General features: G+C 41.9%; 1 protein-coding gene across 10 annotated transcripts in view; it reads left to right on the top strand.

Moving 5' to 3' along the window:
- PATJ (PATJ, crumbs cell polarity complex component) overlaps positions 1 to 12,642 on the top strand; it is a 231,990-nt gene that overhangs the window by 215,598 nt on the left and 3,750 nt on the right. For 8 of the 10 annotated variants that reach the window (XM_025208661.1, XM_025208662.1, XM_014521711.2 and 5 more), the window contains 3 exons: positions 1,858 to 1,962; positions 6,602 to 6,705; positions 8,864 to 8,987. In XM_025208661.1, the coding sequence (XP_025064446.1) occupies positions 1,858 to 1,962; positions 6,602 to 6,705; positions 8,864 to 8,987 (333 nt within the window). The remainder of the gene's footprint in view (positions 1 to 1,857; positions 1,963 to 6,601; positions 6,706 to 8,863; positions 8,988 to 12,642) is intronic. The other 2 variants (XM_025208665.1, XM_006027458.3) reach the window with 1 other exon arrangement.

Below are 12,642 nucleotides of genomic sequence, written 5' to 3' on the forward strand. Positions count from 1 at the left end.
TGTTTGCAAACTGGACAGCTGAGGGAGCCAGCAGGGGGCTGAAAACAGTGTTTATCAGCCCATCAACAAAACAAAAGCCTCTCACATTAGTTGAGGCTCTTTTTAAACAGCTTTTTCCAAGGAAGGAGCTGAGGAACAGCAGCTGACCTGTTGATTAGCTCCAAAAAGGAGGCTCTTTTTAAACAGCTTTTTCCAAGGAAGGAGCTGAGGAACAGCAGCTGACCTGTTGATTAGCTCCAAAAAGCCCTAAGTGGATGCTGTTCTGTTTGCCTGTTCCAGTGAAACTACCTACACACACACACACACACACACACACACACACACACACACACACACACACACACACACACACACACACACACACACACACACACCCCCCGCTCTCAGTATTAGCTAGCATACCACATTCCTAGGGTCCATGGGGCCGGGGTCTGTGCTGTGGGAGATGGGAGGGGGGAATCCCTGCTTGAGCAGGAAGCGGTGGGGTGGGGTGCATAGTGGAGGGAGAAGCCAGGCAGACCCAGCTGTGCCTGCAGTCTTTGCAGGAGCTCTGGGTAGGGAGCAGAGAGGAGGGGCCAGCCCTGCTCTCTGGAGCAGAGAGCACAGCCCAGAGCTGCCAAGTATCTGAGATGCTGGGGGCTCTGGTTTAACTTAAACCAGGAAGAGGTTTGGGACAGACATTGCATAAACTGGTTTGACCTAAATCAGTTATGTCTGATACTACATTCAACCAGATTTATCTTAAACCAGTTTCAAAATGGCTAAAACTAGTTTATGTATGCTGAACTCATGTTCTATTACAGGTTTAAACAAGTTTCCGATCACTTAAACTGGTTTATGTGTAATGTCTGGCCCTAGCCTTGAGGTCCCTCTTAAACCTCTTTTTCTGAGTTTGCTACCTTTGTGTGATAACTAGAGTGATTACCTATGTGAAAAAAAATCCAGAAGAGAGAATTTAAAAGTATTTGCCACTGTCTAATAATACAATTTGATAGATGGAAAGGAAGGCAGTCAGCAACCTTTGACCCACCAGCTCTTCAAGATCAGCAGCAGATGCTCTATAGACCCCAAGTAGACCATCTCTTAGAGATTATACAAGGTCAGCATGTCACTGCTTTTACATTGAAAATGATCGTTTGACATTTTCTGCCTTTAAAGTTTCAAAGCAAAATATTTATTACACTTTCCCTTTTACTATTTTGCTTTGTGTACACACGGTAACAGACAAATTCCAGAAAGACAGCTATTATGTTTTTATATGGATCAGCTTAAGATCTACCTAGAAGAAAAATATATGTAGTTTGCACTGGATAGCTTTGGTCCTGATTCCATAGTCAAATCCCCTGGCACAGACTCATATACCCATGAAAAGTCCAAATAATATTAAAAAAATTCTTCAAGGATACAAAGCTTCACCATCTGCATCAATAGTATGTTTTTCAGGCTGAACTCAAAAAAGCTTGTTTGTTCATCATGGACTAAGATGAAAAGCACTTGTCTTCCTAAATGTCTGTCAGTGTGTGCCTACAGTTAGGAGTATGTGCATACAGACTTGTAAGTCTTTTTTCCACGTGGACTGTGAACTGAGTTGCTAATGATATTCTCCCCTCTTGCAAATTTTAAGTAGTAGAATCTGCCCCTTTTTCTTTGATTTGTTCTGTTATTTTTTTTAAATGTGCATTATCCTTGCTGCTCTGAAGAACACTGACTGATCAATGGAAATGGAGCACTCTGACAAAAGGCATACTGTAAAAGAGAAGCATGACTGTTCAGTGCCACGTTGACAAGGAATTTTAAGCATTCTTAATTTTAATTTTCGTTAATGCTAGTAATTTTCCATTTCTCTTGTACTTTTAGGTTGGAGATCGGATTGTAAGCATTAATGGGCAACCTTTGGATGGGCTGTCTCACGCAGATGCTGTTAATCTACTAAAGAATGCTTATGGGAGCATTATCCTGCAGGTATGGTGATAAATTGAACATGCAGCTGCATTAGGGTAGATAAGTGGTGTTCAAAAAAAAAAAAAACCCTACCCTAAGCATCACTGGCACAAGACATCACAGCACAGCGGGGTGCTTGCTGATGGGGATTGTGCAGGATGAAAGCAAGAAATTATTTTCATTCAGAAATTCTTTATTGCCACCCATACAGGCTGTGAGCATGATTGTATAAAAGCATAACAAGGGGAACAAATGACTTGTTGCTACACATGATAAATCAACAAGGCATTTAGCTCCCAATGCCTTTTTTTTTTTAAATCCAAGTTAACTAGAAACATAAAATGACTCCTTTTCACACACTGCTAGGCTGTGACTGAGCTGGCCAAAGTGTTAATTTCCTTGTTCTTGAAAGGAAGGGAAAGTAACTCTAGTCGTGCTTTGTATTACGTAGTCACAAGTACAACAAAAAAGTGTTTGTCAACCAAACTCCAGTGTGTAAATGCTACAGTTGGTAAATGCCAGTTAATCTGGAGGAGCCTGAAGCAGAGGTGGGGAGTGCTCACTAGCTGCAAGGTGGAAAGATGCTGCTAATTATCCCTAATTAATGCACTGATTTACGGCTTACTGGGATTTTTTATGGCAGTCAGAAAATGGTTGTTTGTTACACAATAAAATGGAAGAAATACACTCCCAAAAGTGGTAAAAATAGTGTTGATTTGTTAAATTTCTATAATAATTAGGAACCAAGATTAAAACCTCTCCCCACTGAGTACAGAGGTGGTTAGCCAAAAGTTGACTGTATCATGATAGACTTTTTAGGCTCCTTACTTTGCACTATAACATTAATGTGGGTAAGAAAAGAGTAGGAAGAGATGGAATTCTCCTAGACTTAGTTTTAGACCAGCTGCCTCTCTCTCATATTTGTTCATGACATAGTGACACGGTACATGCTGAGCCAGTTTTCTACCTGGTGTATATTTGCGCAGCTTCAGTGATGTCAGTGGCTCTGCATGGACTTGGACAGACTGAGGATCTTGAAGTTGGTTGTCATTGGTAACATTCAGGGGTATTGCTTTGATATCCATTGTGTGCCGTATGTAGAAAATGTGAAATGAGTTGAGACTAAATGTTGCTGATGTTGAACATAAGTTCTGTCTTGCTATGTATTTAAAAAATGTGTTTCTAATGCTGCCTACTGTCATTAGAAATGAGCCTTTTGTTTAAATAAATGGTCATGCATGTGCCAGCTGGGGTGTTTTCCTTCCACATTTACCACTGCCTTATAGTTGAGCATTTGTTTAATTTCTCTTGAATATTTTGTATTGTTATCCACGATAGACTATAATCTGCTTTTCACAGTCAAAATAACCTGTTTTAGGAAACTAGAATGTTGTATTTTAATACAGTGAGTAAAGCATTCATATCTATCAGTGAAGACTGTAAGAACGATGAGCAGCATATAACTACATTACATGCTAAGTACTGGCACTTTTTCAATGAGTGGGTTACATTTTTATTAAAACTATATAAGTGGAAACGTTCTATCAGTCTGATAATCATGACTGACATATCATTAAGTAATTGTATTTATTATCAGGTTAGACCACCTCATGGCAAACTGCTCTGAAAGGTCAGATAATTGTGTTCAGTGGTGTGGAAAGGCTTATTATCAGGATGTTCTGGGAAGGATGTTAAAGGAGTTTGCAAATGCTGTTTGCAAATGGGAGATTAGGGTCTCAGGGGAACAATCATCCCTTCCGGCTGTTTTGATGCTTCTGTTTCATTTAATCTTCTTTCTGCAGGTGTAGTAATGAGATAAGGAGAAGCTTTTTACAAGGTTGTTGAACTCCGATATATGTTCTTACTGCCAGCTACAGATTTGCGAATATCGATTTATTTTGCCACATTTTATTTAACAAGGAAGTAAGACAGATATTGCAACTTTTCCCCCTACTGAAATATTGGGGTAGAATTGTTGACGATAACTTTGTCTTTTACTCCCATAGCAGCCTATGGTTCCACTTAACCCTTAGCCCCAAGTCAGGGTAGCTTGTGAGACTGAAACCTTGACTCTGAAACTCATAAAGAAGATATGGCCTTCTAGTTTATCCTTGATGGTGGTACAGTGAGCCGCTGTCTCATAGTTCAGGAGACCCAACTGAGACTTTCACTTGCTTTTTCCTAAGCCCTCAGGTGCCAGCTGAGTCTTGGTGGTAGGATGTTAACTCTTGGAGAGGGAAGAGCAAAATCTTTTCAGCACGGCCTTGGTTAAGAAAGAAGGACACTTGTGAGCTTTGTGTTACATTTCCCTCTGTCCCAGGGGGAGAGTAGAAAATGGTACAGACAGTATCTAGGAAGAAGGGAAGGAGGGTAAGTCATCTTTGCTGGAGAAAAATAATATGAGGGTTGGCAAGAATGTGTTGCATTGAGCCCTGTGGCCTTTTATTTCCTTTGAAAAATTAGCCAGCGCTCTAAATTAGCCAACACTCTGAATAATTGCTGCACCATATGTTTCAATTTTCATGTCTTGGGACTCACCTAAAATAAACAAATTCCTACAAGTTTGCCACAGCATAATTTCATTTTTATTTCTGTTTAAAAACCAGGTTTTATCCGGTCATTTGTAGATTTTCGTATTTTACTAGTCTTTCCCTGTACCACCCCTCCTGGACCGTGCACTGCCTTGCGCTGCATGCCTTGGGGTGGAGGAAGTGAATGTTAGCTGTGGCCAAATGAGGCTTTGGATAGGGATGGAGCTGCTTGGCCTCATCCCGTTATCATCCTGTAACTGCTGACCTCCTCTCACCAGCACTCCTTCTGTTGTAAAGAGAAAAAAAGCCCTGAAAAGAAGCAGTGGCTAACATTGAATGGCCACTCAGCATGGTTATTATGGGTGACTTTTTACGTATTTGCTAAACATTCCCAGTAGAAGAACCCAGGCCATTCATCACAGTTGTATGGATACAAAAACAATTCCAGAGTGGAGGCTGTCACTTTTCCTTTATTAATCATGGTGCACTTAGATGGAGCAGGAGTTTTCTCTGCATGGATGGGCCCGTGTGATTTGTGAAACAAGGAGAGAGTATTCAGTAATACAGGGACAGTATTCAGCCCACCAACTAATCCTATCTGGCCTTCTGGCCACTGCCAGGAGCCTGAGGAGGGAGAGCTGCGCCCCATGCCACTCTGCGACATGGTGGGGCCAGGCTGGTACGCACGCATGCACACGCACGCGCACACACACACTTTCTATTGGCGCTGTGGCTGCAGAGTCCTTGCACCACAGCTGGGCCCGCATGAGACAAGGTGCGATGCAGTGTGCCTAGTAGCTAGCCATGATGAGCCATTGCCATCATGGCACTGCTAGGAGGTGAGTCTGTGCCAGACACAGAGAGAGGGGGGCTCAGCCTGGGGCAACCACCCCCAACTTTCCCAGTGTGGCATGGCGGCAGCGGCTCATTGCAGCAGGTGAGTGGGAAGGCTACTCAGTATACTGCATCGCATCCCATCCAATGCAAGCCCAGCTGCCAGTAGTCGCGGTGCCAGGACTGACTGCACAGTGCCAACAGGAAGCCAGGTGGGAACGTGGTGGCTGCAGAGGGTTGGAGGAGTCTGCACGCTGCAGCAGAGCGGAATGGCATGGGGTGCAGCCCTCCTGTCCTCATTCTCCCAGCAGTGGCCAGGAGGCTGGATAGGATCAATAGGCATCTTCCCTGCCCCCCAACCTAAACAGCTCACCAAAGCTCATTAAATGGCCCTCCAGCCCAAATAATGGCCCACCCCTGCAGTACTAGATAGCTATCAAATGACTGCAGGGAGTATGCTTTTTAACTAACTTATAAAATACATCGGTGGAGATATGTTTCAACAAGCCCATGTGAATTCACTGCCTTGTTGCCTGTCATAATACTGTTAAATTGTATTAACTAGTTTGTAGCAGTAGTGAATGATGGCACCACTATAATTCACTGGTTTCTGAACTGGAGGGTATAAAGAATCAGTCTGTTGTCATGAGCAAATGTGACAAGAAATCAAAGGGGCAGAAACATTAAAATGAGGGTCAGATTTGTTACCCTCTAGCCAATAAAAGTCTAGGATTGCAAGGGAGAATGGTGAAGAAAAACTGTGAGGTTCCCATTGCATGCCATCCGATCAGTCCTTTTGGGAGACTTAGCCCCCAAAGGCAAGTCCTAATTTCAGTCCCACAAGTCTCCAGAGCTTTCGCTAGAAGTGAGACGAGTCCTTCTTTTTGGGAGACCTGTGTTTTCATAGTAGCTGTCTTGACCCATTTTGTCCTTGTCCCAGCCCTGGGGCACCACTGGTCACTCCTCCGTGTTCTTTTGACCTTGCCTCCCTCCACCTCACAGTGTAGGGTCTGTGCAAAAGTTAACGTGGTCTGAAGTCTCAGGGCAAAATCTAGCCTCAGATTTGGATAAATATAGTGCTGTCACCTGACTGAAAGGTGGCTGCTATATTAATTTTTCTTCATGAATCAATTATTTGCATTTGATTCAAGTTTAACATAGGAAGATTTTTTTTTTTTCATCTGTAGTTTTGATTCTTAAAAATACCTTTTTCCCATATGGTAGTTCACATTTGCTGCTTCTGTGTTTTACCAGTGAGGCCTATAAGTAATATTATTTTGCATCTGTATTTTCAGGTTGTAGCAGATACCAATATCAGTGCCATAGCCAGTCAGCTGGAGAGCATGTCTGCTGGATGTAACCTTAACACCCCTTCTGACCACCACTCAGAAGATTCAGAGTAAGTATAGACCAACTACTTTTGGAGTATCTGTTTGTGGGACAGAGATTCTGCTCGAAGGATAGTCAAACACTTCCCTTCCCCTAACCAAGTATAGGACTGTGGCCTGAGTCTCTTCACCTGTCATTTCCTTCTCACTTGACTTACAACAACTTTATGTGCTCACTGTCATCTTCTTTAGGATAGTAATGGAATCATATTGGTCTTCAGTGGGTAACATAAACTGGTAATGATAAGCACAAAGTATAGTGGTGTGGTTTTTCCAAGCACTTAATAGATTTCTAAAAAAAAAACCACATCTCTTTTTTTTCCCAGTTGATGCGTTGTGAGAGAGAACCAGAATCATGACAACTTCCTTACTTGAAATGAACCATGGTCATTGCAATCCAAAATTACAGCATCTGTCATCTGTAGAATTGAACAAGTAGCTTCAGAAAATTAGCATTTTAAATGAATGTTGCAAAACGTGCAACAAAACTTTGTGTTCCTTTGTCCCTTGAATCTTTTCCCCTTAACAATGGAAAAGATTATAGAGACAGGTCTGACCACAGATATCCAAATTACAAATGTTCTACCCACCTATTTCATGGAAATATAGTCATCAGAGATGAAAGACCTGTATATGTCATGACATGGCATGATATAACCATGCCTAGTCATGCAGTATTGTTCTTTGCCATACCCTTGTTTTTAGTGCTTTCTCTAGTTTTGCTGTAAGTGTTTCAAGTAACTGGATTCTACCACTTTCCTTTGGGGATTATTCTGCAGTGGATCTCACTATACTGGTATTTTTTTTCTCGATAGATTCATTTATTCTCACCTAATCTAATTTTACCTCCAAAATAATTTCTTTCCATTCCTGGCATTTACTCCTTTCAAATATCTAAAAGCTGTGGTGGTTAGGTTGTTGTCATTTCGCCATGCCCTTCATGTATTTAGCTCTTTAATATTTCTTTAGCCCTTCCAAACTCTCCTTAAGCATTTTATGTCCCTTTTGACATTTTTTGCTATTTGTTTTTCATTTTATTTATTTTAGACAATTGAAATCCAGTTTGGGGTCCTTTGAAGCCTTGTAAACACAAAAAGAAACCTTCTGAGTTCTTTGCTGTTTAGTTTTAGGCCCTTTTCCTTGAAAGCAGTGTCATTTAATGCTGCACCCAGTAGTACTTTTGTTGGCTTTTTCTACACTAAAGTCACAAGGGCACATGACTTTGTAGGTATGATAAAGAATTAGATAGATAAGCACAAATGTTAGCTATTGTATTAAAGAAATGGTGACCTGAAAAAAATCCATCCATAGATAATATGATTTTATATTTTAAGCAGAGATACCCCAAACTATTCTACCCAGAGTAGTTATTGCTAGGCACACGCAACTGCCTTTCTTATATTTAAACTATGATTCTGAAGTAGTGCTGACATGTATAACATGGGTGCCCCTAGTTTCTACGTTTTGTGCTCTGTCCATGGCATGTTGGGACAGATCCTATTCCAGCTATTAGACTTCTAATTGGCACTTAGGCATCCTGAGAAAACCATTACTTTTGTAGTATAACTTCCTCTTTGCCTTAAAACTTAGGTGCAAAAGTGCCCCAACAGAGAGAAGCCCATTTACCCTTTTGTATTATTAATTTCTCACGGTTTTGAACAGGGTGATATACAGTCACACTTGTAAGTCTAAGAGGTGGGATAGGTTCTAGCCACTAGATGCCTAATTACTAATGCCGAAAAATAGAGTAGGATGTAATCCATTGCCTCTAAAATCATATGATGAAATTCTGGTGCCATGAAATAATACTACAAATTCACTACCTGTATAAAGTGGAGATGATAAAGATGGACCTGTGCGAAAGCCAACACATGTAGTATCCATAAACTAGTAAAAGTGGGTCTCAGTCCAGAGTCAGGATCTGCTGTTGCAGAACACCATACTCTCCCTGAGCTGTAGTAATGTAATTATAGACAGCTGAAGCCAAAAGCGATATTGCCTGGGTAGCGTGGTGCACAGAAGTGCATTTCAACATAGGGTCAGAGCTGTGGTTTGTGAAAATATAGAAAACAGTTTACAAGATAAACATCTATTTGAAATTGCTCCTTCTACAAAAAGTCCCCTGTACATCTGTACTGCTCTTCTAAGTGGTATTCATTGTGTTTTCAGAGCACCTCAGCCTAAGATTATTACTTTGGAGAAAGGCTCAGACGGACTGGGTTTTAGTATTGTAGGGGGGTATGGAAGTCCCCATGGAGACCTGCCCATTTATGTCAAGACTATATTTGCCAAGGTATCTTTTTTTTCTTCCTTTATATATAATCTTTTTTAAGAAAATCCCATTAAGTTAGGCATAGATAACAGATCCAGAACAAACACATTTTCCCAAAAGCATGCTGTCTGGGTATACGTGCATTAAGAGTCATTGACTGGACCCAGAGCCTTCTTGTTTCTTGAGGTGGTGCTATTTATACACTTTTGTTTTGTGAGATCTGGGATATACACTAAAACCTATTTCCTAGGGTTTCCTCCCTAGGAAAGCTGGGCCTCATCAAGCCCTCTCTTCCTGCATCAATATTGGAGGTTTGCGAAATATCATAGGCCAGTGGCTGTGTAAATTGTTCTGTATTGTCATGGCACCAAGAACTGCTTCCCTTTGCAAAAGAAGAAAAGACTCTGGAACGGGTCCTCAAATTTCAGAGCCCCCTTCAAGTAACCTCTTATAGGCTCTGCAAGAGCATTTTTAGTCTCTGACTTTCTGTGTAATGACTCCAAAATCTATCAGAGACAGCCCAGATGGAGAGTATGCTGTTGTTATCATCTTTTGGCTCAATGCCTGGAGATTAATGTAGCTCTCTGGTCCTAATGCCATCAGTACGTTCCCAACCTTGATATCACAGCTGCCTGCAGCTGCAGCAACACAACCTACATATGAGGTCATCGGTTACCTTAAGACTTTAGCCATTGAAGCAGTAAATTTATTATTTTCAATGGAACACCTTATGGTGTGTTGCTGTGTTTTACATAGCTGCACCTACAATTTCCTTGGGAATTTGGGAAGAAGAATAGTCCTCCTTTAACATTACGGAGAAAAATAATAACATTTAAAGCTTCCTATTTTGTATAAATATATTCCTTTTCAATGTTCTCTCCCAGTTTGAGTGAGTGGGGTGTAGTCATTCCCAACCAGTAGACAAAGACAGAAAACTAGAGACCTGGTTTTCAGGTGCATCGTGGCTATATACCATTGAGGCAGCAGCAAGGAGCCTTAGAGTGAGTGTGCCAGAGTGGTGTAGTATCCCCCCATCTCTCAACCTTCAGCTAGGTTTCTCTCCAGGCTGCTGTTAGAGGGGAACAGGCCTTTGAGGCCCCAAAGACGCTTTGTGACGTTCTGAGCACTTTTGCACATGTTCTGGGGGCAGGAGAGGTAAGGTGGCACTTTAATTAGAGCAGCTCTCTAATTAAAACGCCACCGCATCTAGTGTATCAGCATCCCTGCACTTAAAAATGGCGGCGGGGGCACTTGAACTAAAGCTCATTTGATGCCATTTTTAAGTGCAGGGACGTTGATACATGAGACGCAGGAGCCTGCTGGAGCACAGTATCTGCCACGCTCCATTAATTAACCCAACATGCTGCAGGCTGAGATTATCTTTATGTAGTACCTGCCTTGAGCAAGTTTGTGTCGGGGCTGACCCCAGAAAGGAAACCAGGTGCAGGATGTCAGCCAGCCAAGATTTACTTAAACCTTTAGAAGTGAATGCAAGGATGGGTCACATTTAGAAGAGGAATATGGGGAGGGGCCTCTCATTCAGGAGCTCTGACGAAGACAAAACCTTCCACTCTCTTTCAAAAGGTTATGCCCAATAAAGCCAGAGGTGATCTAGAAGTCCCCAGCCAAATGACTACCCCTTACACAGTAATGGTGCTTAATTTCCAGAATAAGAGGATAAAGGAAATACAGCCCTGCCACTGCTTTGCAGACTTAACCACTGCCTGAGGAGAGACCGACTCCCAAGGGATGGCACAGCAGAAGTGCTCCCCGCATCCCCATGCAGCATGCCTCTGCCAACACCCTCAGCACTGGCCAGCATGGTATCGTAGCCCTGGCTGCAGAAAAAAGAGTTCTGAATCTTAAAATCAGTAACACATTGAATTAATGTTAGTGAGCCGGGCAAGGTAGTGCTTTATTAAGTAAGGGATACCAAAACAGTCTATAAAAAATTGGTCATGATAGTAAGTAAAATGGAGCAGCTGTAAAGAAGATGGATGGACGAGTGGAAGAGGATGCCAGCACTAGAAGTCCCACCTTTAACAGGAAGTGACAGCACTGGAAATGATAATACGTAGGAATTAAGATGTAGCAGAACCTGGGAGAAGGCAGAGAGCTGAGAAAACTATTGGTGCTATGCAGTAGATTGGGATGTGAGCCTATTTACTCCTAATGATAGGTTTTCTCCACCCTGGGCATGTCTGCACATTGCCCTATGGCAGCATAGTGACACACTACGTTACTGTGTGGTGCCAGCTGCGTGTCTGTAGCAGCACACTCCCTGGATATAGTGCACTGCTATGGTGATGTAGTGGGGAAAGCTAAGTGTGAACTGCCGGCACGGCGCAGTAATCGCATGCTCTGCGCCACGCTTTAGTCCTTCCAAAAGTGCCATAGCGATGTCGTGATATGGGAACGTGTAGATGCACCCCTTCTCTAACGAATTCTTTCTGCTGCAGCTTTTAATTTTAGTACTTGAAATTGTAGATGTACATTGGAAGTGTTTCCTCCATTCATTATTACAGGAGGTTGTAAATATGAAAATGCACACATAGAGAGTAGCAGCATGGTTTTACTTTAAAAAAAAAAAAAAAAAATTACTTAAATAAGAAACATGATGCAAAATTGTTTCAGGGCCTGTGCGTCATAGCCACAGAGCAGGGAACATGGTCTGCTTTCTTGAAATTACCACATGCATACACTGGAATAGAATTAGCTTTAGAATTGCCTCTGCAGAGGCAGAAGGAAAGATTTGAGATAAATATATTGACTTGCTGTACGTATTGCATCATCAGTTGAGGAACGAAGGGCCAAGCAGTATGACATACAGCTTGTACAAAAACTATATCCAGACATCCCAGGGCTCAGAACCTGAATGTGTCAGCTCTAATGTGTTGCATTTTTTGTGTTTGCTCCCTCTCAATTAATGCTTTTATTAAATTACTTCAACATAAAAAGTCTTAATGTAGCAAAATGCATGTTAAAAATACACATTGCAGACTATTGTGAGGTATCTTATACCACAGCTCTTACAGTTCTCTCCTCAATTACTCATGTGGAAATTTGAAACATATTGGGAGTTTTAATTAACATTTAGATTGATAAGTATCCATTTGCTTCCCTTTCCCAGTCTCTGCAGGTATTTTGTAACATGTATCCTCTTTACATTCTTGCTTTTCACAGATCTCCAGTTACAGGTCTTTCTCTTTCCCCTAGGCAGTGCTATCTAGATACTGTTGGTTTGGGGAGAACTGTTGGTTTTCCTCCCTAGGAAAGGTGGCCATGAGGAAGTGTCATGGCATTTGAAGCAGGCCTTCTCCAGTAATACATACGGAAGTTCTGTAGTTAAAACGGGCATTAGGAAATGAAAATGTTATTTTAACAGGCATTTTCAAACATATATTTTCAACCCGTCTCTGTCTCTCTATGTTTCTACATTTTAGTTCTTTCATGTGTTTAGCTGTCTTTTCTTTACCATTTATTTGGTTGGTGCAACCAGGGGTGGATCCAGGGGAGGTGCAATGGTGCCGATACACCTCCTCTTTCAGTTGATGCCACGTGAATAGGAGTTGGGGAGGTCCCTGAAGCAAGTAAGGATTCATAGATTCATAGATGCTAGGGTCGGAAGGGACCTCAATAGATCATCGAGTCCAACCCCCTGCATAAGCAGGAAAGA

This window comes from Alligator sinensis, unplaced genomic scaffold (genome assembly GCF_000455745.1).
Source record: "Alligator sinensis unplaced genomic scaffold, ASM45574v1 scaffold588_1, whole genome shotgun sequence".
Lineage (NCBI taxonomy): Eukaryota > Metazoa > Chordata > Crocodylia > Alligatoridae > Alligator > Alligator sinensis.